The sequence below is a fragment of the Cydia pomonella genome, chromosome 16 (assembly GCF_033807575.1).
Source record: "Cydia pomonella isolate Wapato2018A chromosome 16, ilCydPomo1, whole genome shotgun sequence".
Lineage (NCBI taxonomy): Eukaryota > Metazoa > Arthropoda > Insecta > Lepidoptera > Tortricidae > Cydia > Cydia pomonella.
The window spans coordinates 2213390-2240158 of NC_084718.1; the positions used below are offsets into that span (position 1 = coordinate 2213390).

The following is a 26769-nucleotide window of genomic DNA, read 5'->3' on the forward strand; positions in this document are numbered from 1 at the left end:
ACAAACTAAGACCAACCAGAACCACCTAACGTATCAACGTTTACCTCTTACCAGGGGGCGGGAGGATAATATGCTGCGAAATACTATAGTGACGTTAAAAAAAATATATCAACATATTTTCTAGTACATTGTCCAAAGTCAATGTATTTATTGTATGTATGTATGTATTTTGGTAGCAGCGTCGTGGAGACGACTGTCCTTATTCATGGACATAAACATTTTGTGAAATGCAAAAAACTGTTTGTCCTTAAGAGGCTGTCAACACCCAATGTCCTTGAAATTGATGTTACTTAAACAGTTTTTTAAGAAAGACTATTTGTTTTAGTCAAGTAAGAGAAATATATGTTCATATAAATTATATTTCAAAGACCGTGGTTGTACTCGATACATGATTGAACGAAATCGGCTCGATAGAAAATAATTGCAAAGATTGGTCTTAAAATCACAATTAAACGGTTTTATGTCTTTATTGTTTTGACTTATGGGTCTGCAATTAAAATCACAATTTCAAAACATTTATATCTAAACCGTGGTCGAGTAAAATATTACACTAATAATCCACTTTTTTTATTTAAATATTTTTCTTATTATTCCCTTGCCCAGGCCCAGTAACATGCGACAGTGCTATCTCATTTACTCCGATAGAAATAGACAGTTTGCGCGCTTTAGGTATTGACAGCCTCTTAACAGGCTTTGCTCGAAATAGACAAATTTTAATAGGCGGGTACGTTGTACCAAAGAGTTACGTGATTAGGTATCGATACTACTGACGTATATCACATAAAGGCGCTCTTGCTAACGCAACCGATGGTAATACATCCTCATCCTGCATTCCCTTGCGATTGCGAACCTAATCGGTAACCTAAATAAATGCAATATCAAGATCCATAACAACTGTTAGCTCTTAAGGTTCCACTTATGTTGGTTTCCCTGATATCCTGTGGTCGGTTTTGCATGAACGCGCCAGCGCAATCTGCGGTTAAGCATGAACTCTGCGGTTGTCCGTATAAGGCTATACTCGGTCGTGACGAATCCGTGACGCTCACGTGCCAGTGTCGTCACGGGTGAGCTAATTTCAATTGCGTTCGTTCTGAAGGTTGCAAATATTTGAGGATCAATCTTCTTGTAGATGTAGTGTAGGCAGGGATCGGAACCGGGTTTTTGCAAAAACATCGAAATAACCATATATTTCGGTTTATTTTATACTCAAAATGTAGGACTCAGTTGTGTTTTTAGATAACGACTTCGTATTATTAGATTGCCCGATTAGGAATGAAATAATTAACAAAGAACGAAAAAATACCGTTTTCGTTCCCATACAAAAAATACCGGTTTCCGATCCCTGATTGTAGGGACGCCCGGCCGGGAACACGCTGGCTGTCGATCGCTTGTTGTATTAATTCAACCCAATTCCCTGGAGTTGGAGCTGCAGGTTACTAATCCGGCATTCCCACACTATTCTCCTCAAATATTTTTGTTCTGCAGAACAGAAGGATATCTTTTAGTTAGACATCCTTTAATTGTAGAATCTTAGATAGGTACAAAAAAAGTGAAAAAAACGTCAAAAAGAATGATCATGTATTGGTATTGACCCATACCTCCCACAGAGTTGCATTCGCGCAAATAATTCACACTTGTACGTTGTATCGCATACAAATCGTGAATTTTACACATTAATGCATTGCACAACACGTTACACAATTTACTAGAGTAATTATATATGCACATAATAACCTTGGTGGTATTGTCAAATATGGACGCGTGCAAGTGTCTTCGTGGATTGTAAAATTGTAACACCACAGAGGAGATAATATGTTCAGTCGCTATCAGATATATCAGAGCGGCCAAGATACTCACAAATATCTGAACACGCCTCTATTGTCAAGGCACTAGAGTGCATGTTCAGATATTTATGAGCACCTCGGCCGCTCCGATATATCTGATGGCGACTGTACAAAGTTCTCACTCAGATGTCATGATATTGTTCCTCCCTAACGCATGACACGACGACGGTCAAAGAATCGAGTTCCTAGCAACACTACTCTGACCATGTGCGCTTTTGGGGAATTATGAATATTTCATATAAAAACATCTCGATGGAAAATCAACGCCCATCTCTATCGCTCTACTACTTTCGTTATTGAGTAGACAATTATCCAATATCTATAGCTTCTGTAGCCCCCCTAATATGAATTCTTCTTCAGCTTACTTGATGGTTACCAAGAAAATCTATCTCCATCTCTACCGCGTAATAGTCGAGTGACGAGGACGCAGGTAGTCGATTTTCGATTATCTATAGCCCATATCAAATATTCATCCTCATAGCTCCTAGATGATTGTCACGAAAATCGAAATTCCAGGAAAATAACCTCCATCTCTATTTTATAATATTCGAGTGACAGGGATGCAGGTAGACGATTTTCGTATGCCGATCGCACATTCAAATATTCTTCCTCGTGGCTTGCTAGATGGTGCCTAGACAAGGAAGTTTCACCGTCGATTTAATTTAAAATTCAATGCGCCAGGTTAATGTCTCGCAGATTTATCATATTTGGTTTGGAAATCAGATCGTTTTCTAGATATTAGCATAAACAACAGATCTTTTGACAGGTTGGGCTGACTTGCGTAATGCTTTTGGCTTCGCGTGCTTGATAAACCATTTGTAGATGGGCAGAATATTTTTTTGACAAAAATTACAAGGTTTTAACGCTGAATGTACTTTTTATACAATGCTAAATATCTAGCAGTAGAAAAAAATAGAAAAATTCAAAAATTGCATATCCGAATGGTCGATCTCTCATAGAAAAAAAAAAAAGAAAGAGCGTACTTCCAAAGGCCGGCAACGCATTTGCAACGCCTCCGGTTTTGCAGGTGTCCATGGCCGACGGAGATTGCTTACCATCAGGCGATCTGTCTGCTCGTTTGCTTCCTATTTTATAAAAAAGGTATTTTCGCCCTTTTCTACTGAAGATTTTTGTACCTATATACAGATATTCAAAGCTTTAAAAGTATTGTGTAAACTTAATTGCATTGAAAAACTTAAATGCAATGATTTCTGATGAAAACATCTTATTCTCGATAAGGCTTCATACCATGTTAAGGAAACGTAAAGGACTCTTATTATACCTTGAATTTAATTCCGAAGTATTTGTGTCAAGTCGTCAAGCGCTTTTCCGCATAACGGACAATGTCACCATAATTACATGTCTAGAAAAACTTGGACACTGACTAAGTTTACTTAAGGACTAAGTTCAGCGCGTTAGACTAAGCCCATTTCTAGATTACGGATTAACTTAATGTAACTGAAAGTATTAGCTTTCTCGAAAACGTAATCCAATTTGATGTTGCAACTTTTTTTTTATTTGTATATGCATCGGATGATGATCCGATTACAAATATTACAAATTTATGATATGTTTGCTTTGTTTTGTTAAAATAATGACCACATGAACTTAGAACGTTAAATTAAACTTAGCCCAAAAATCCCAGTCAGTAGGTAACACTAAGTTGATCTAGTAAAAGCATTCGATTCATTATTTTGTAATAAGTTTTCGCGGAATTTACATTGGCATGTCAATGATTTAAATTAGTTTCCGAAATCATGAAATTTAATTAATATCTGTTATCACATATTAAAATAAGTTAATCTTAGGCGATAATATTTAAGTTAATACTTGTGTTCCACAGGGTTGCATTCTGACACCGCCACTATACCTCCTCCATATAAACAATTAAGCAACAAAGTAACGCTAGAATACCAAGTTTGTACAAAAAGCTTACAAAAGCTTAAGTTCAATGTCATGGAAAACTTATCAAATGTTAATAAGATTATAGTCTTCGAAATCCGAAGATCCGCTGTACTAATAACAACACTACTAACCATAGCTAGACCTTATACCTTCGCAATAAGGTATATAAATTGTGAGTTAATAATGTATTGTGTACGATGGTAATGTAACAACGTAACCTGCTCACGGTGTCCGGTGTAAAATTACCGGGTGTTTCACGCATCAATGCGTTTTGGTGTATCCATCGTGGAATCATTAACCAAGACTGGAAAGGGCACTGTTACTTGTTAACATGATGTGGATCGTAAACTTCATTGTTAGCTAATAGAAAGTATATGTTACCTGAAATAAATTTCTAAAATTCTATTACAATTCTGATTTTTGCTATATCACTGTAATATTCGCTACGTTGAGTTTCCTAAGTAAGTGGCATAAAGTGATTGTAAAAATATGCTCGAAAATGTTTGTTTAATAAAGAACGAAATCTCATGTTGATTTCTACCGCTTTTAACTTTTCTGAATCATCCCACACTTGTACAAACAATCTGTATACCACTTGACTACCATGAAATTAAATTCATCAAAAATGTTGTCTTTTGTTTCTGCTATATTCTTAGCAATGTTAACAATTTTAGATATAAACCCGAGCCAAAACAGATGGCCTAAATCGTCAACGGTGACCTTATCCTACTTAGGACAAAACATGTTTTTAACATGCAGAATGAACACAGAACTTTGTGCCTAATGCTTTCTAAAACGCACGACCAATGGAGCTTTATTATTTATATTACATATAATCTTCCTTGCGTATTTAAAATCAGATCGGCTGCATTTATATGTAGTTCCTTTGTGCCGTGAACAGCAATAACAGAATCTATTTCGACTTTTAAATTAGGGGCTCTTTCTAGTTGCACCGAACATTACTAATTCACTGGTATTAGCGCGCTGGTAGACGGTCACCCTCGTTATTTTAATTAATTTTCCGTCGTATTGTTTGGCACCACAATGAATGCTGCTTTATGTTACCCAGCGGAACTATAACGAAATTAAAACCGCTTCGATTACTAGAACTTTGGACCTTTCCGAGGGCATTTTTGGGACGGAAATTTTCAACTTTAGTTATTCTCGACATTTTCGAGGCTCTCACGAGTTGGGGAACTAATTGGGATAATTGTAACTGTACGTGACTACGGTGTGGTCGGAGATAGCAGTTGAGATACATAACCTTGGAGAATTAGCATGTTAGTCAGACCAAGCTAAGTTGGCAGCGATTTTGATAGCATAGACTGTGCAAGTGTTATTTTAAACGTCAAATTTCTATGAAATTATGACGTTTACTTTATACGTGCATCTTGGTTAGCTGGTTGGCTTTATTGCAGAGGTAGAATTAAACTGCTACGTAGTGTCAACAAAAGGAGTTTTCATTTGTCATGCTCTGAAATAAGGTCATTTATTTATGAAGTGTGCAGAAAGTGGTACGTTTCTGCTCTAGGGCATGTTACTTACCTTTTTTTTCACTTTTTTACGACAAGCAATTAATTACAAATGGGTTTTCCAATTCCAAGTACTCTCAAGAAATAAGTACTATAAAAGTTTATACCTATATAGTCATGTTTTGTAAATGCACATGCATTTTACTATCTTTGTATTGAAGTGAAAATTACAGTGTTTAACTCGGGTAAAAGGCACCATTTAAGTCTCTGACTATTGGCCTTCTTACTGCGTTCTCACTGCCTTTCATCACTTGGTTAACAATCTACTATTTTTTCAGCAAAATTAAACCATACAATTTCATAGTGTCATTTCAAAAGATACCGCACAGTACGTAAAGCATAGTTCATATAGAATTGGTACGCACTAGAAGATTGTTATTTTTTTAAGTTAATAAAATAAGAAAGTTATGAATGGTGAATTTTAAATAGTAATGTATTTAGCTTTCAAATATGTATAAATTAAAAAAAAATCTCTGTTATGTTAATAATTACGAACTGTTTTCATAATGGACCCCCGTCATTTTCTGCACAACACTTTTGTCGACATTTTTGGCGTGTTGATTTCTTGTAGATCGCAATGAATTGATACCCTGGACAATTTGACTAGACTTATTTAATTTTATTTCATGATTGCCCAATAGTATTTGATAGATTGAAATTGGGGACGATTCGAAGGATTCATCTCGCGGGGTATGTATTTGGCCTGATTATTAGCATACCATGCCAAAACTTTTTTTGAGTAGTGGCAGCTGGCTAAATCTGGCCAACATTTCACAGGACCGTTATGGGATCTAATAAATGCCAATACTCATTTCTCTAAGCACTCTTTAATATAAAGGTCCGACTTCATTGTTGACTATGTTATAAAACTTTTCGTCTTACAGCCGCAATTATAAATTCCTTGCCATATCATATGTTTTTTTGCGAACTTGTCAAGTTTCACGAACTTATATTTTTCGGGTAAATGACCTCTATTATTGGCCATATAAAACTTCGAACCGAGTAGTTGATTAAAATCGAGTTTTACATACGTCTTGTCGTCCAACTACAAGCAACCTTCGAATTCTGTCAATACTGGGTCGTACAATAGTCGAGCTAGTGTTTTAGCTTGTCGGATCTGTTTAACAGTCCGATTTGGCTGTTTTATTGCTCGATAGCTCTTATAGCCACCTCTGAGGTGAATCATCTTTATCTTTCTAGAAGTTTCTTTGATTTTTTGGGATAAATCGTAATTAGACCGTCCTGAATTTTGTTTGAGTGACCTTAGGTCTTTTTTCCCAAAATCTTGTTATTTGTACCAGACCTCCGATTAGTTTGTGTTTTCCTGTCAGCTGATAGAGTCTCCTTGTAACGTTTTATGACCCCACAAATACTAGCTTTTAACATCTTAAGCGACTTAGCTGTCTTTGTCCGGGATCGATAAGAATTTTCGAAGTATTTGTGCACAATCAATCTCCTGTTCTCAATTTTCATGGTCGAAAACTTTAAAATGCAAAAAGCTAGGAAAAAAATATTTTGACAATTAATACTTTGAAGGTTGGTGATTGAACTGTAATTGTCAATTTTTTTCCCGCCATGGAATTATTATTTTTTAAACATTGCTAATTATGTGCCAATTCTATATGAACTATGCTTTACGTACATACATTACTAGATAAAAGTTGACACACTTGCTATATCATCATCATCATATCACCCTTTTATCGCGGCCTCTCTTCCAATACGCCACTTATCCCGGTCCTGAGCCAATTTCATCCAGAAGTGACCATGCCAAATACCAACCAGAATATAAAACTTGCTTAAATTAATCGTCCTTTTTCAGGTGTTACCAGAATATTAGCAAATTTTAGAACTGTTAAATAACCTGCTCTTTCCATTGTGCATTTCCTTAACCCTGCAACCCCAGATATCACAGATCGGCTGATAGCTATGGGTTTTCCGGCGGAGAAGCTGGAGGGCGTGTACAGGAATCACATCGACGAGGTCTACAGGTTCCTCGAGCAGATGCACAAGGACCATTATAAGATTTACAACCTCTGCTCCGAGAGGTCTTACGACTCTGCAAAATTTCATGAGAGGGTGAGTGTTTTGCACTTTTTACTTGTGGTCCTACAATCCTTTATGCGTAATTGGCCTTTGCTTTTTAATTTTATTCCTCTTCGTTGCTTCCCTTCCTGTTTTCAAAACTTTCGCAGTCTTCTTTCACGCAATCTATCCCGAGAAAGAATGAGAAAAGGATGACGCTAACGCACACGAACACAGACACAAACACGAAGAAGATGATCATGATGAAAAGGATTTCCTCATATGTGATGTGAAAATCAGTATGTGTCACATGGTAGCAAAATTATTTCCACCGTGGCCGTTAACACTTGAATTCCGTCACGACCCTTTCTTGACTTCGTTCCAACCGAGTGTTACATTCAGCTGACCGCAGAAATTAATTTCTGATTTGACTTCAACTGACTAGAAAGGGGTATAGTTAGTGTAACCTTATCACTTAGTAATAAGATTTATTTACGATTGGCTCAGTTAACGGTGTTAACACTGCTATCGATGGATAGCATGATAGACTTGACTGCAGAAGTTAATTTCTGATTTGACTTCAACTAACTCGAAAGGAGATTTTTTTATTTTATATGAGTTCTTTATTTAACATAATTTAGTACAATGTAAAGGAGATTGGTAAGTTAAGTAACCTTATCACTTAGTAATAAGATTTATTTATGAATAGCTCAGTTAATAGTGTTAACACTGCTATCGATGGATAGCATGATAGACTTGACAGCAGAAGTTAATTTCTGATTTGACTTGAACTAACTAGAAAGGAGTTTGGTAAGTTAAGTAACCTTATCACTTAGTAATAAGATTTATTTATGAATAGCTCAGTTAATAGTGTTAACACTGCTATCGATGGATAGCATGGTAGAATTTTTGTCTGATCATTGGTGGACCATATGCCTTTGCAATAAGATTTACGAATTATCAATTAATGTAAACGATGGTAAGTCAAGATGACATCTAGGTATCTCTAACTCTACAATCTGGTTCCAACCCGTAATTGGCTTAGAGATTAACACTAATGACATGTATGTTTTGATACCGGCTTCCAGCATTACGTGAGGTCTATCTTGGGATGCTGTTATCGGAATATTGTGTCTACGAGATAAACCGCGTCAATTCGAACGTCATTCATATAATCTTTTATCTAATCTAATAGAATATTAAAAATGTTTTTTTTTATACGTCTGTTTTTTAAGATTATCCGGACATTTTCTTTGTTTTTGTGTGAATACAACAAATTTTATTAACAATCCTGCTTGATGATTTGAACGTAGTTTAGGGGCAAATATTCTAATCCGCAAAAATCTGTCATTTTAATGTAAAACTTTTGTCAAAGAGAAAGAAAGTTTAAAATCTTGCACCCAACTAAAGTATTTTCCTTTATAAAATAAAATTAAATATCATTTATTATCAGACAACTAAGGCCCATAGATACATACATACCTTACAAACTAAGATACACACAATTATAAAAAAATCTTAAATTTATTTCGGCGACATATTCTATTGTGTCGTCTGTTGAAGCGGCAAATTACCATGCCCTTCGGCCAGAAGTCCGCGCTCGCGATGGTTTCCAGCAGCGGCCGCGGCACGCGCACCACCAACGAGCTGATGAAGTGCACGTAATGCCGCGATCGTAACTGGAACACTGTCAGCTCGTAACGGATCTTCTTGCGATCACCACATCCACACATCACACCACACCACCAAATTGTCCACCGTGGCGGAAACATCTCTTCTTCCTCGCGTTGTCCCGGCATTTTGCCACGGCTCATGAGAGCCTGGGGTCCGCTTGACAACTAATCCCAAGATGTGGCGTAGGCACTAGTTTTTACGAAAGCGACTGCCATCTGACCTTCCAACCCAGAGGATAAACTAGGCCTTGTTGGGATTAGTCCGGTTTCCTCACGATGTTTTCCTTCACCGAAAAGCGACTGGTAAATATCAAATGATATTTCGTACATAAATTCCGAAAAACTCATTGGTACGAGCCGGGGTTTGCACCCGCGACCTCCGGATTGCAAGTCGCACGCTCTTACCGCTAGGCCACCAGCGCTTCCTCGAAACATGCAGGCGCGATACACATAGCGCGGTATCCGGCTTGGCAACTCCCCGCAGTTCCACACTAGCTTTTGCGAGGACTTCCTTATGTTCACACGTTGGTTACGAATGATTGAATTCACATAATTCATAAAAATCGTCGTAGTAGTTTTGATGCTACTGTTGAATACATACATAGAGTGCTAAAATTGTAGCCCGTAATTTTTCCTTTACCTTAGTCGGGTAAAACCTTGACTAAACTTGAATTTGAACTATAATTTTAATTATTTTTCGCATAACAACAAGGATTGCATAAATTTAATACAATAGAATAAGTTGATCGCGGTTATCATGCAAGCTGTGACAACAAATAAACATACACGTCCTTGCCACGCTAAAAAGACTTATGCGCCTTTTTAATAACGCGCCGTGCTAAGGAAAACCAACCATAATAGTAGGCGATCGGTACAGGAAATTACAGTAAGTATTTACTTCATTAAGAGTCGTTTTTCCTTAGGAACCTTTGTAGATAAGTTATTTCGGAGCTGCGGTTTTGTAGTTTGTGATCTGAGTCATATGTATTACGTGTGGTGCCTCACGTGTATGATTCCCTGGTAGGTATTTGGATTGCAATGCTTTCTGCAACTTGATTTCTAGCAAGGCTTATAACTGGTTTAAAATATACCGGTTAATAGGTACCGGTAATACCGCTTTCAACATAACTGTTTTTGGATTGAAACCAAAATGAAAAGATTAAGTTAAGGTTAATGTTTTCAAGGTTAATTTGAAAATATAATCGGTATCAAAACTGGTTGCTATGCTTGATTCATACTCTTCATAATGAGGTAGCCTTATTTATACCCTTATACCCTGTTACAGTCGAGTTCATAAATATGTATACATATTTTCACCTTATTGCCATGTATTAAGGTGAAGAAATGTATACATACTGACTCGACTGTAAATGAACCTTGTTTTACCAAGCTCATCAGATTCTGGCAATGATAATTCGCCGTACATCGGTGGCCAACTAGTAATTTTTTACCATCAGGGAATTTATCTGCTTGTTTGCCTCCAATATCATAAAAAAAACCGGCCAAGAGCATGTCGGGCCACGCTCAGTGTAGGGTTCCGTAGTTACTCTTCCATCACAATAAGCTAAACTGGAGCTTATAGTATAGTAAATTGTTGACCAAGGGATGAAACGGTACCTTTCACCCGAGTTAAACAAATAGGCAAATTTGCATAATCAGTACCTAATTAAAGTAAGTCTTTTTACTATGAAGGGAAAACTTTTTTCGATAACTCAAAAACAACTAAACTGATCATGTCCGCTATAGTTTTCATTTAATGTCTTTCTTAAGCTCTACTTTCACAATTTTTTTCATATTTCTTGGACCTATGGTTCAAAAGTTAGAGGGGGGGGGGCACATTTTTTTTTATTATCTCCGTATATGAATATATACGGAGATAATAAAAAACCCTTAGACGTACATATATGTATTTTTTTTAGGGTACCTCCCCTACACGTAAAGTGGGGGTGAAATTTTTTTTTCTCTTCAACCCTGGAGTGTGGGGTATCGTTGGAAAGGTCTTTCAAAACTAGTGAAGTGAATACTTTATCAAAAAATTCCTATTAGTTTTGAAAGACCTTTCCAACGATACCCCACACTCCAGGGTTGAAGCGATAAAAAAAATTAACCCCCACGTTACGTGTAGGGGAGGTACCCTAAAAAAAAAATTTTTTTTGATTTTATTGTACGACTTTGTCAGCTTTATTTATTTATATATTCATGCCAAATTTCAGCTTTCTAGCACTAACGACCACGGAGCAAAGCCTCGGACAGACAGACCGACAGACAGACGGACATGGCGAAACTATAAGGGTTCCTAGTTGACTAGGAACCCTAAAAAGAGCCTGAAATGTTCGGACATTTTAGTCGTTAAAGACGGGAATAAAGGAAAAATTACATCTGATACCTATTTAACCAAAACAACATGTAAAACACCAATCAATACAAATAATATCGGCGAGGTTTACAAATATAAGAATAAATTAATAGGAAACAAATTGGCTCATACCTACTAGGAAACGCGAAAAAATAATTATGTATCCTGTTACACCCTCGTGGTATGATTTTACTGCGCACTTACATTTCATGTTCGTTACGTAGCGTGAGGTCGGCGGTGACATACCTACGGGAAAACGTGAAACTATTTGAAGAGCTTATATTCACCGTGATGTCAAACTGAGATAAATGAAAAAATATATATATGTATATATATTATAGGACATTATTACACAAATCGACTAAGTCCCACAGTAAGCTCAATAAGGCTTGTGTTGAGGGTACTTAGACAACGATATATATAATATATAAATATTTATAAATACTTAAATACATAGAAAACACCCATGACTCAGGAACAAATATCCATGCTCATCACACGAATACATGCCCTTACAAGGATTTGAACCCGGGACCATCAGCTTCGTAGGCAGGGTCACTGTCCACTAGGCAGTCCAGAAGCTCATTCACTCCTATCTATGTTTTTAGATATATTTATACTTCTATAATAAATTACGCATTCGTTATCAATTGGCATAAAAAATAATCGTCAACATAACACGAATCGTTAAATCGTCAAATTAAGCTGTCGGAGGACACGTGGAGACGTGGAGGTTATTTTACACGCAGCTTGTGCACATCGCCTAAAATTATTAATTATTTTAATTTATTTACATAACGAGGTCCATATTACATATGTATATCTTACAGACTAAGAAAGATAAACATAAATCATAATTTTAAAAATAACATTTCTGTAATATAATGGCTTTAAAACCTTGAACAATCCATACTTATATTTTAATGCGAAAGTAACTCTGTCTGTTTACCTTTAACCCGTTAACTACTGAACAAATTTAGATGATTGACGACCGGTTAGGCCTGGTGGGTAGTGACCCTGCCTACGAAGCCGATGGTCCCGGGTTCAAATCCTGGTAAGGGCATTTATTCGTGTGATCAGCATGGATATTTGTTCCTGAGTCATGGGTGTTTTCTATGTATTTAAGTATTTATAAATATTCATATATTATATATATCGTTGTCTAAGTACCCTGAACACAAGCCTTATTGAGCTTACCGTGGGGCTTAGTCAATTTGTGTAATAATGTCCTATAATATTTATTAAAAAAAAAAGAAAAAAAAAGATGGAATTTGGTTTTATCTTATGCTTTGCACGCGTGGGTTCGAATCCCATCCTCGTCGCCACTGTGATAAATAAAAGACGTGCGCTCGCGTTATAACCATTAATGCACTGACTCATCGGTACAGGCGCGAAAGAGACAATATGAACTAACCTAACAGATAGTTTGAGTCAGGGCAGGACGGGAAGGACGAAGGACATATGTGTGATATTTTTCATCCCGCGAAACATCCCTTGAGGACCTGGAGGATTTAACAACTGGAGACGCCTTGTCTGTAATTTTTTGTACGAAACAGTGTGCAGTTTTTTGCGGGGGAAGCCACACTTCACATGTATGGCTATTTGTACGTAACCACGGAATAAATAATAGTGCTACCGTATAGAAAAGAAACTTCCTACACAACCGAAGTTTGACAGCGATTCAGGGCCGAATGTTGTCCCTTTCTAATGTATGGAACTATCCCTTTCGGCTATTTAGGGTTGTCAAAATTCATATAATTATCTTATCTGTGGTTATGCACGCAAAGGATCGTCAAGTTTTGCCAATTGCTCGAAGCCATGCCCGAACGCTCTGGTTTCCTACCCCTGACGTAACGTACAAATACCCGGGTGCACGGTGTACGCTAGCTAGCGGACGCCCTACTAAGACGGAGACGCGGACAGAGACTAGTATATGTAGTATAATTAACATACGTTTATTCTAGAGGCGCTGTTCGCAGCGGTTTAAGTACGCGAACAAGTGGTCGCGAACGCGAAGCGAAGCGGCGCGGCGCGGGTGAATGAATGTTGAATCAATCTAATACCAAATATCCCGAATCCAAATCTGAAACAGGGTAGAACTGCGTATCACAGTGATTGCCAGAAAGATGAACGTTTTATCTTCATATTTGTAATAGCCTTATCAGTCCAGAAAGTTCTCGCCCCAACGGCGCGAAGAAAACTAAATGCTAGACTAGATGTCGCCGCTGTCGATAGATAAGGGCGAACGATTCACGAAGATGGGCATGTAGTTTAGTTTACGTGGACCAGTTTAAGTAGACCTTGTTGGAAAATGGGTAAACCTTGAAGTAGTTTTTTTTATAACTACACAAAAAGAATATGCCAATAATGCCTTAACATCATGGATAAGAGCGGATACGCTTGAAACTGCTGGACCGATTTCTATTAAACGTAGCTAAGAACCACCGCAAAGAATCTCTTTCACCTAAAATACCCGCATCGAAGTCGGTCCATCCGTGGGAAAGCTACGATGCCACAGACAGACATTGGCGTCAAACAACACTCCTCTTTTTGCGTTGATGGTTAAAAACGGGCATGTCTTTAGGACAAGGTTTACTCATTTTCAAATCGTGTAGATGGTCCTCGTATTAGCGTCAAACAACACTCCTCTTTTTGCGTTGATGAAAACTGGTACAATGTACAATGGGCTGTGCTCTGAAGGATTGTTTGACATTTGAACCCGGGACCATCAGCATCGTAGGCAGACGCTGGAGACGCCCTGTAATTTTTTGTACGAAACAGTCTGCAGTTTTTTGCGGGGGAAGCCACACTTCACATGTATGGCTATTTGTACGTAACCACGGAATAAATAATAGTGCTACCGTATAGAAAATAAACTTCCTACACAACCGAAGTTTGTCAGCGATTCAGGGCCGAATGTTATCCCTTTCTAATGTATGGAACTATCCCTTTCGGCTATTTAGGGTTGTCAAAATTCATATAATTATCTTATCTGTGGTTATGCACGCAAAGGATCGTCAAGTTTTGCCAATTGCTCGAAGCCATGCCCGAACGCTCTGGTTTCCTACCCCTGACGTAACGTACAAATACCCGGGTGCACGGTGTACGCTAGCTAGCGGACGCCCTACTAAGACGGAGACGCGGACAGAGACTAGTATATGTAGTATAATTAACATACGTTTATTCTAGAGGCGCTGTTCGCAGCGGTTTAAGTACGCGAACAAGTGGTCGCGAACGCGAAGCGAAGCGGCGCGGCGCGGGTGAATGAATGTTGAATCAATCTAATACCAAATATCCCGAATCCAAATCTGAAACAGGGTAGAACTGCGTATCACAGTGATTGCCAGAAAGATGAACGTTTTATCTTCATATTTGTAATAGCCTTATCAGTCCAGAAAGTTCTCGCCCCAACGGCGCGAAGAAAACTAAATGCTAGACTAGATGTCGCCGCTGTCGATAGATAAGGACGAACGATTCACGAAGATGGGCATGTAGTTTAGTTTACGTGGACCAGTTTAAGTAGACCTTGTTGGAAAATGGGTAAACCTTGAAGTAGTTTTTTTTATAACTACACAAAAAGAATATGCCAATAATGCCTTAACATCATGGATAAGAGCGGATACGCTTGAAACTGCTGGACCGATTTCTATTAAACGTAGCTAAGAACCACCGCAAAGAATCTCTTTCACCTAAAATACCCGCATCGAAGTCGGTCCATCCGTGGGAAAGCAACGATGCCACAGACAGACATTGGCGTCAAACAACACTCCTCTTTTTGCGTTGATGGTTAAAACGGGCATGTCTTTAGGACAAGGTTTACTCATTTTCAAATCGTGTAGATGGTCCTCGTATTGGCGTCAAACAACACTCCTCTTTTTGCGTTGATGAAAACTGGTACAATGTACAATGGGCTGTGCTCTGAAGGATTGTTTGACATGATGCCAACGGCCGCTTTCTATCACCGCACCGCTCGCCGTCGGCAGGGTGTTCATCCTCATACGCTAGAACCTAAATGGTCGCGTACTGCGCGGTTTAAGAGGAATTTCCTCCCGCGACCGCTCCGGCTGTGGAATGGGTTCCCTACCGAGGTTTTCTCGAGGGAGTAAGATGAAACCAGGAAGCCAATTTAAATTCAATCATTTAAAACACTGAGGTTAATATTTTTTTTTTATGTATGTTTATAATATTTAATCTGATTAATTAAATGGCCGTTTAAAATATTATTACACAATTTTCAATCATGGCTGAATGCCGGATGGGCTTGTGCCTTCGATGCCTAACCTGTCAAGAAATGACAATATGGAGTCCGTAGGTTTGAAATGTCACCGTATTTCAGAATGATTTATCTTAAATTATAGTTTTTTGTCCGCAAGTGTGATGAAAAACGTTGTGTGTAACTCCGGGAGTAAGAATATTGCAAACTTGGGTATTGCGGCTGTCGTGAATTAACACCCTCGTTTCCAATATTTCACTTACACAACGAGGGCGTTGCACAATGTACTATTTTCTATTCTAAAATATTATTACACAAATGATTATATTTCTAGTCAAAAAGACCCCCCCGAGTTGTCCCCGGCGCAAAGGTACCCATAACGCTAGCCGCTTTGCCACGTTGAATGGCGTTGAACGGGCGGGTTCTAAAAGTGGTTTTAGAATGGAACGGAGAGCGGTTTATGAACAGATAAGTTATCAGGGCTCGGCTTACCGCGAACCGTGCAGTGCCTTCCTAGAATCGCCACACGTGCCTGGTGCCCGATGACGTTAGTCACATCACAAGTCACAAGGTCGTTCAACTTTGCTGCTTTTTTTTGCCATTTTATTTAAGCCCAGTGGTAGAATTATTGGATTTGTTTGACTGGGGCGAAATATGAAAAAATTGGATTTCGCGATAAAATGTTTTTTAGGGTGACGTCCGGAATATGATGGGCGGTCACTTCACTCGACGTAAATCCCTTAAGCAATAGAGAAATAAAAAGTAATAGAGTGCTCACTCCATACATCAGTTTTGGTACCAAAATGATTATTATATTCGCAGTCTGTTTTTAACTTACAAAATGTTTTTTTAACTTACAACACATTCGTGGCAGCCTTGGAATTCGTGACGTAGCGGATAAGCTGCAGGAAAGTCGCCTCCGATGGTATGGCCATATAAGCCGCAGACCAGTAGACTACGTCGGAAATAGATGCCTCAACCTCACTGACCAAGGCCCTAGATCACGCGGCCGCGGTAGGCCTAAGAAGCGCTGGCTGGAGGTCGTGAGAGCGGACATGGTGGAGAGCAATCTCACATCTGAGGATGCCGAAGATCGGGCAAAGTGGAGAAGATTAAGTAGGAGAGCGGACCCTGGCGCTAGGCCGGGAAAACGCTAGGTTGAAGAAGAGAAGAGAAGACAAAAAGAAAAAGGTACCATTCGATTCCTAACATTTTATTGAAAAATAAATTGTATGTCAACTATATACATAAACGCAATATTTCAGGGTCAAAATAGCAATTTTCTTGATCTTGATGTAATGTGACGTCACATTATAATATCATTTTGTTAGAGGCGTTTCAATCGTCGAGTGCGAGCGTCTGACTTTAACTCTCATTTCTGACCTTTGTGTTGCTTAAATGCCATGAGTCCTATATAGACATTTGATCCTCAGGAAAATCAAGATCGATTGACATTATTTACGAAAAAGTGTCAAGTAGCCAATTCGCCACAGTTTGACGTTTTGTCCATTGCTGCGGTTGACTAAATATCCTGAGAATCAGGAGGAATCCTGACGTATAGCAACCCTAATCGATGTCCAGTTAGGGCCTGTTTCACAATGTCGAAGTAAAGTCCTGAATAAGCTACTTGACACTTATCTGATGAATAAAGTCATCGTTGGCGTTTCAAATCTTCAAATAAGCTTAACTGGTAGATAAAGTGCAAAGCTTTGTACGAAGTTTTATCAGGCAGTTAATAAACTAACTTTACTTGGACATTGTGAAACAGGCCCTAAGTGTTGCTGTTATTACCATCCTCCACGCTGTCACGCTTTATACCTTATTACAAAGGTATAAAGTCTACATTGGTCAGTTAACTGTTGCACTTCATTCGAGTCTTATCACGCGCCACTTACCATCATCAGCATACACGTGTCTAATAAAGGATATAAAAAGATTTACTATTTACTAACACGCTACGGATGTTGGATTGGAAATTACGGGAACATCTGTCGGTTGGCGTGCTTGATTTGATTACATTTTGATTATCGCTTCAATGTTTGCACTTTTTCGTATTTTAAAAACTTGTGTTGGTGAATAAATATTGTCCGAGAGATCTAAGTTCACACATTAGACACATGACAACGCCCGTAGAACGTTAACGCGCATAACCAATTGAAATTATAAATACAATATAAACATATACGAGTATTAAGCATTAATATTAAGGGTGTAGCTGAGCTGTTATAAAAAAAAAAACAGTATAATTAATACAGTCCATATTTGTTATTATCAAAATATGAGCCTTTTATCGCCCACTGCTGAGCATAGGCCTCTCTTCCAGTACGCCACTTATCCCGGTCCTGTGCCAATCTCATCCAGAACTTCCAGAAGTGACCCGCAATCTTCCGGGCTTTCCGGACGCCAGGCACTCTTTTCGTCTGAAAGCGGCCACCATTCCGTTAACATTTGTTAGGGTTCCTCTACACGATGGCCCAGCTTAGCCCAGTCCAAGGGACGCAGCTATGCGGTGAAATGAGATAGCAATATCACTTGCTCCCTCTAACGCATAAATGCGTCCCTAGGACTGGTCTACGCTGGGCCATCATGTAGAGGAGTACATCATCGTCATGTACATATGTAGTATAAAATGGCGAAAAATACAACTCACAAGGAAAGGTACCCAACTGTCCGGTTCCGATTTATATTTATATATGTTATAGAGTAGTCTAAAATAACGGACACGTATTTTTTTATAGCTGCCCAAACTCAACCTATTGGAAGAAATTGTCCTCCAAAGTACTAAAAAGTTACTAAATCTTCTAACTCCTATAGAAAGTGATGCTCAAGCAAGTTGCTAGTTAATGGCTGGTTTGAGTATATGTTTGAAAGCAGCAAAAAATAATGAGCACGTATTTTGTTAGATATAACCGATTAGTTTAGTTTAGTTTTAGTTAGCCGATAGGCTAAAACTCATGTTTTCCTAAAAAAAATCGACATTCGAAGTTTTATAATATCTTATCGCTAAAGGTGTTTTTTTAGGAAAACTTGAGTTTAAGCAGATATAACAAAACACGTGTATATTATTTTTTTCTGTTCAACTACTCGAATCGTAGCAATACAACAAGTAAAATTGTACCTAAGTGCGGTGAGCTCGTACTCATTGTAGAGTCAGACCAAGCTAAGTCGGCAGCGATGTTAATAGCCCAGAGTGCACAGACGGTGCAAGTGTTAAGTAAACGTCATAATTCGTAGAAGTTTGACGTTTAAAATAACACTTCCACCGTCTGAGCTACCAAAATCGCTGCCAACTTTTCAATTAAATTTATTAAAAAAAAAAAAACACTAATTTTAACAATACAGAACTAGCCTAAGACATCACATTTCTTATAATCATCAGTCATTCACAATGCTCATACCTCTCTAGTGGACGTAGTTTAAGGACGTACCCGGGTCCAAGTGGAACTTTTTGTATGATACGAAATTTTGTTTTTAATTTTCCTCAGTAAAATATAATCAACAGCTAGAAATACATATAATAGCACTCGATCTGTTTTATTTTACAGAAGACATAGATACAAGCGTGACAGAGTGGTCAGAAACAAGTCAACGAAAAGAATTTTGACCCACGTATGAATGTTTATAAACTCATAGCTAACACTGACGTGACATAACGACAGTTATCTGTCATTTTAGTGAGATTAGGGCTTGTCAGGCACACCCGCCTTATCAGGCTGATAACGATAGTTGTAGATAGGGCATAGGAATATACGTGCAATTTCACCTTTCTTTCATTACAATCAGTGATCGGAACTATGGGAGTAAAACTTTAACAAAACTTGTTAAGCCGGTTGTTGATGGCCGGTGTTTTCGCCGGAAACCGGACCGTGTTACGCAACTACGTCCGGTATTGTACATGGCTACCGACAGCTCCACCCAAGAAAACCAGACATCGTCGCCGAACCCGGACAATTGTCCGACGAAAACACCGGACTTCTACAACCGGACTTAAGCGGACATAAAATAGTGCATACAGCCCTAAAAATATTCATGTCCATAGGGATAGGAATAGTATAGTACTTACAGCCATAAAAATATTTACTATCATAGATATTCGAATATTTTTAAGGCTATAAGCACTCTTTTTACGTCCGCTTGATAAGTTTTGCTAAAGTTTTACTCCCATAGTTCCGATCACTGATTACAATAAATACACTAAAGTATATTGAAGGATTCATATAACAGGCGCTGGTAGCAGTGCTGGCCTAGCGGTAAGAGCTTGCATGCGACTTCCAATCCGGAGGTCGCGGGTTCAAACCCCGGCTCGTACCAATGAGTTTTTCTTAACTTATGTGCGAAATTTTGATATTTGCCAGTTGCTTTTCAGTGAAGGAAAACATCGTGACGAAACCGGACTAATTCCAAACAGGCTTGGTTTACCCTCTGGCTTGGACGGTCAGATGGTAGTCGCTTTGGTAAAAACTAGCGCCTACGCCAATTCTTGGGATTGGTTGCTAAGCGGACTCCAGGCTCACATGAGTCGTGGCAAAATGCCGGGACAAGAAAAATGGATAGAACTAAAAAAGGGAGGTGATTTGACCTCGCTATAGCAGTTTTCCATATTCCATATAAATTCAACGGACAGCATGCTAAACAGCCTAGAGTTGCTTTCCTTAAGCTACATAAATCCACGGCGTACGATTTATTAGCTTAACTATTGCTTTCCTCTTGCTTTTCTCACGGGTTTGTCCGTAAGGATTTTAGACGGTACGAAAGCTCACATGCGACTATACATTGTAGTAGGTAGCTGATGTATCTGGTCGCACTGTCTATCTGGGCCACATTTAGCCTTATGGGTAGCGAGGAGCAAAGATTACTCGTCCTGTAGGGTGAAGGCGTACCTTGTCGTCTTCAGATATATCGGAGCGGCCGGTGTGCTCAAAAATATCTGAACACGCCTAACGCGTTGACAATAGAGGCGAGTTCAGATATTTGTGAGCGCCTCGGCCGCTCCGATATATCTGATGGCGACTGTACCGGATGTTTTTTTTTAGATTTACAATTGTAACAGAAAAATGCCTGCGGCGGTATCATGGTCGCATTTTTATCACTTGTCATGTCATGCGTTACTTTCGCACTTACATACTTGTTAGAAAGTGACAGGCATGGTGACAGATGATAAATAACCGACCATCTTAGCCCTACTGGTTGTGATTTGCTAAGGTTTCGTACGAGTAGCTGGCTGGCAAATTTGTAATACGTCGCTCCAAATGACTTTTCTATACCTACCCATTATTATAACAGTTACACCGTGTTGTTTTTTTTTTACGTCAACTCAATACCGAGGCCTAGAATATGGGTCGAAACTCCTTTCGTTGCCTTGTTTTGGTCCACTCTGTCACGTTTGTATTTCTGAATTGTATCAAAGAAATAATAAAGACGAGCGCTATTGCGTGTCATTTAAGCTGTGCTGTAAAAATTAAAAACCAAATTTCATCTCATACAAAAAGCTACATTCCGTCACATTTCTTGGGGACGAAAAACAAGACAACGAAAATAATTGTGACCCATATACATACTCTGGGTCTAATCAATTAGACCCAGGCCTGATATCTCATAAAGCCTGAAAGTCACTAATTGTGATATGTCCTTCCAGGTGGTAAGATACGCGTTCGAGGACCACACGCCGCCGAACATGGAGCTGATCCTGCCGTTCTGCGAGGACGTGCACAAGTGGCTCAACGCGGACCCCAAGAACGTGGCCGCCGTTCATTGCAAGGCGGGCAAGGGCCGGACAGGTACGTTATTAAGCCAATAAGTAGTAGTTACAGGGCGACCCCGCCTTTCAAGACACTAAACGTGGTTTTATTTTACTTCTTCTTTGTACAGTCGCCATCAGATATATCGGAGCGGCCAAGGTGTTCACAAATATCTGAACAAGCACTTTAACGCCTTGACAATAGAAGCGTGTTCAGATGTTTGTGAGCGCCTTGGCCGCTCCGATATATCTGATGGCAACTGTACCGAGACTGGTGAAAAGCACCATTTCTGTAGACTTAAATCGACCGGTACGAGTCAATAAACTGTGACTATTTCTGTGTGTGTTAGCTCAAGCATTCCAAATACTCTAACTTGGAACCAGTTTACGACTTTGTCCCGGTACTCCCGGTTGCAGTAGAAACTGGTGGACTCTGGTGTTCTGAGGCGAAAACCTTTATTAAAAAACTAGGGCGGCGTTCAAGAGAGCGAGGTTTGGGTCCCCGTTCTGGCTCATAGCTGGTCCAGCAAATATCATTGGCAGTACAACTCTGTAATGCGGCCAGTATTTTTGGGACTTTTGCACCGGGTACGTGTCGTCTCGGGGATTAACGGGGAGGCGTGGGTAGTTTTAGGTTTTTGGACAAAGCTTGTTGCGGATTTTATGTTGTACCTACATTTATGACGAAGCCTGTGGCGGATTATCACTTATGTAGATTGGACGAAGTTTTTTGCGGTCTCTGTATGTGTAAATCTATATGCTTTTGACGAATAAAATATATATATGTTTCTGTATTCAAGTAAGCTCAAAGTCTGTACATAGCCACTCAAAACATTCAGGTATGTAGAAGATAATTTCAGTATCTGTCGCCCCCGCTTTATATGGTGATACGGTCCTGTAAGGCACAACATATACTTGTTTCAATCATCACGGTGTTAGGACTCTTAAACTGATTTCGAAAATAGAATTTTAATTGCATAAATAAATGTCTAAAATTTTTTTTAATCTTCTTCGAGATATGATTGCGCAGATCGGTACAGTCGCCGTCAGCTCACAAATATCTGAACACGCCTCTATTATCAAGGTGTTAGAGTTCGTGTTCAGATATTTTTCAACACTTCGGCCGCTCCGATATGTATGATGGCGACTGTACTTACGCTTTCAAATCTAAATAAATAAATAATAAATACTATAGGACATATTACACAAATTGACTAAGTCCCACAGTAAGCTCAATAAGGCTTGTGTTGAGGGTACTTAGACAACGATATATATAATATATAAATACTTAAATACATAGAAAACGCCCATGACTCAGGAACAAATATCCATGCTCATCACACAAATAAATGCCCTTACCAGGATTTGAACCCGGGACCATCAGCTTCGTAGGCAGGGTCACTACCCACTAGGCCAAACCGGTCGTCAAAATCTATCCAATGCCCATAAGATTCACTTTAGCATCTGGCGATATATATCAAATATTTCCTACACACAGTAAACGCACTGGAATGTCATTCATTCGGGTCAAACGAAGAAAAACTCTTTTTTTTACAGTCCATTGTCAATTGTAAATTATTTACTATCCAGTTGATGTCACTTCGACATACCATCTAAAGAATTCAGTCTCGAGTTAACAAAAGAGCATCGTTGCTAGGCGAGATCGAGATACGCCGTTCGTCACTGCATTGTCATTTGGGGGCGTCCACAAATTACGTAACGCAAATTGGCGGGAGGGGGGGATCAGGCCAAGTGTTACGGTCCTGTTACGTTGGGGAGAGGAGGGGGTCAAGGTTTGCGTTACGTCACGCACGATTTTATAATAATACATAAAAAAAAATTGTTTTTCACATCCCTAATTTGCGGTATTTCTCTAAAAAAATTGTTTTTCACATCCCTAATTTGCGGTATTTCTCTAAGAAAATATTGGCAGTACCGAGCGCGCGAAGCGACAATGACAGACAGACACAGATACTATTAGACAGTATAGAATGTATTAAGAATGTCAAAAAATTAGGAATTTTGCGTTACGTAATTTGTGGACGCCCCCTTTACACACTAGAGTTGCTGGTGTTGTGTTCCGTACAAAACTTTTTGTTCACGGGAACCCTTTTTAGGGTTCCGTAGCCAAATGGCAAAAAACGGAACCCTTAGAATTCGTCATGTCTGTCTGTCTGTCCGTCCGTATGTCACTGCCACTTTTTTCCGAAACTATAAGAACTATACTGGTGAAAGTTGGTAAGTAGATGTATTCTGTGAACCGCATTAAGATTTTCACAGAAAAATAGAAAAAAAACAATAAATTTCGGGGGTTCCCCATACTTAGAAGTGAAATTCAAAAATTTTGTTTATGGTCTTCAAAAATGATATTGAGGTTTCTAATAAATTAAAAAAAAAAAAATCTAAACGGAATAGTTTGCGCGAGAGACACTTCCAAAGTGGTAAAATGTGTGTCGTCTCCCCCCCCCCCTCCCTCTAACTTCTAAAATAAGAGAATGATAAAACTAAAAAAAAATATATGATGTACATTACCCATGCAAACTTCCACCGAAAATTGGTTTGAACGAGATCTAGTAAGTAGTTTTATTTAATACGTCATAATGGTAATGGGCGAGCCCGGCTCGCACTTGGCCGCTTTTTTTTATTTTATATCCGTACGTTGATGAAAAACTACTGTAATAGGGGAATTCCACAAAAAGGCCTACTTTGAATTTAAAACTAAATTATCAAACGTTATCATGACAACTAGAGTCAGACCAAGATAAGTTGTCAGCGAATTTCATAGCCCAGACGTTGCAAGTGTCAAATAAACGTCAAATTTGACGTTTAAAATAACCCGTGCACCGCCTGGGCTATCAAAATCGCTGCCAACTTAGCTTGGTTTGACTTTATCGGCTTCTTAGCTTTTTTATCAGACGCGTTAAAAATAAGTTTTTGGCAACAAAAAAAAAACATTTTTGGTACAAGCTTTTATCGATGACTGTACTTTTCTTTCCACAGGCAACTTCTTTTATGGATACAATTCTAAAAACCCCAAACACAATTAGGTTGCGTTGTTTTATCACAAGAGTTCCTGTGGCCACCTCCTGTCTCATCAGATCAGCTCGATGGTACCATGATATTTAATTTAATTTATAATAATAATAATTTAGCCTATATACGTCCCACTGCTGGGCACAGGCCTCCTCTCATGCGCGAGAGGGCTCGGGCTATAGTCCCCACGCTAGCCCAATGCGGATTGGGGACTTCACATACACCTTTGAATTTCTTCGCAGATGCATGCAGGTTTCCTCACGATGTTTTCCTTCACCGAAAAGCAAGTGGTAAATATCAAATGACATTTCGTACATAAGTTCCGAAAAACTCATTGGTACGAGCCAGGATTTGAACCCACGACCTCCGGATTGAAAGTCGGACGTCATATCCACTCGGCCACCACCGCTTACTAATTTAATTTATTTATATCAAAAGACAACAATGGTCCATAATGGTTAGTAACATTTAAGGTTTAAAGTGTTAGTAGAACAAATACAAAAAGACAAAAAGAAAAGCGAAAAGTACAGCAACAATAACAAACAATCACCTGGTAGCGGTCATGACATGATACCCTCAACATGTCGCACAACAGGTGAGTCGTATCGGCCCGCTACCGTAGCCAGGATGGGGTTGGAGCTGGCCCGCAGTCATTATATTGCATTGTCACCCGACTTAAATATGTATGCAAATTTTCATTTTCATCGGAAAACGCGAAGTGGGTCAAATTTAACTCGCGATATAAACTAACTTATAAAATCGCGTCTCGTACGCAACACTATTCTGGAATACACTAGAAACAGAGGAAAAAACAATAGAATTAAAAAAACTGTATATATTTTTTTCTGCCAAGCTTTGCTACAGCGAAGTGCCGGATTATCGAGATTAACACTTAACAAATAACACTTGACCGTCAAGTGTTGTGTTCCTGCCGGTGAGTAAGGTTGCCAGAGCTCAACGAGGGGGGTGGGGTTAGGGTCGGCAACGCGCATGTAACTCCTCTGGAGTTGCAGGTGTACATAGGCTACGGAGACTGCTTACCATCAGGCAGGCCGTATGCTTGTTTGCCACCGACGTAGTATAAAATAAAAAAAAATCTACTGTATTTAACTTTCATAAGCTAAATTTTTCAGGTGTACAGTTTTTTTAACTAAATGTGGTAATGCAACACAATAAAGCTACGCAGACAACAATACCTAACCCAAGCCTTATTTCAATATGAACGTCGTCGCAATTTTCTTTAATGTGGCATATAAATTACCCGCCGATTGGTAAGGTGAAGGTCGCAAATTACATGCGGGGTACACATTACTTCGTCCCCTAACTTCTATTCATTGTTGGTTCCCGGGTCGGGTAGTTGTAGTTAACCGACCTGGCGAGCGTTCACCTCAAGGTCCAGCCACACATATGTATGACCAAAGCTCGGAACCGGTTTATGAAATACCGGGAAATAAATAAATAAAATAAATAAATAGTCATTTATTGTCGCAAATAAAAGTACATACGGATAAACAAACGAGCACAATAGGGTGTAAGTCCGATAAGGTTGTGGACTGTATTACACAATATATATATATTACATCGTGCATGGTTAGCACAAAACTGATTGATAAAAAAATGATGAACTGACATTGTAGTCGCTAATCGTTTTGATTGTTCTGAGAAAAAAAAACAACTTGATTTGACTTAACACCGGTTAATTTCGGTTTTCTTCCGAACTTTTATAAGAACGCGAACGTTTTAAGAACTTTATTGTAACCTAAAAAACCGGTTTATTCGACGAGCACCGAAACGGCCGGCCTGGTGGTGTGCCATGTAAACATAGACATCGACATAGGAAGAAACCGGTTTATATTGCTCTAAACTGGTTAATTAGACAAGAACTGTTCTCATAAAAACCGGTTTAAAATAACGGGTTTTCGAGGGAAACCGACATTAAAAGGTTTTAAACATTAAAAAATTAGGACCTTAGTGTAAAATAACTTTGCTCTCACAACACACATACATTTTCACCTCAGTAGTGAGAACATTTTAAAGGTTAAAAACATTCAACATCAAGTAAAGTTTTTTTTTATTCCTGTATTCATGGGCTTCACTAAATTAAAAAGCTACTTTGTCTCACACCCTGGACTGACGAAAGTAGGCTTGTTCGCCACCATTAGCTAATATAAAGAAACAACTCAAAATATGTATCTGATTACTTGTGGATATGATGTGGATAAAATCTTTCTCATCAGTTTTCAAACAATCAAGAGAGCCTTCACCAGTAGGTCTAAGATGGTCGGCTCTTTATCATTTGTCACTATACCTGTCACGTTCTAAAAAGTATGTAAGCGCGAAAGTGACGGGCATAGTGACAAGTGATAAAAATGGAACCATGATACCGCCGCAGCTGGTGTGGCGAAAGGTTACTTTTGCCTTGGTCCGTATAACAAAAGCATTTGGAACACC

The 26769-nt window shown here is 38.9% G+C and overlaps 1 protein-coding gene across 1 annotated transcript in view; it reads left to right on the plus strand.

Annotated features, from left to right (window-relative positions):
• The window catches only part of LOC133526226 (phosphatidylinositol 3,4,5-trisphosphate 3-phosphatase and dual-specificity protein phosphatase PTEN), an 85514-nt gene that overhangs the window by 37242 nt on the left and 21503 nt on the right, over positions 1-26769 (plus strand). Inside the window, exons 2-3 of the mRNA XM_061862753.1 lie at positions 7188-7360; positions 21184-21325. Coding sequence (XP_061718737.1) covers positions 7188-7360; positions 21184-21325 — 315 coding nt within the window. The remainder of the gene's footprint in view (positions 1-7187; positions 7361-21183; positions 21326-26769) is intronic.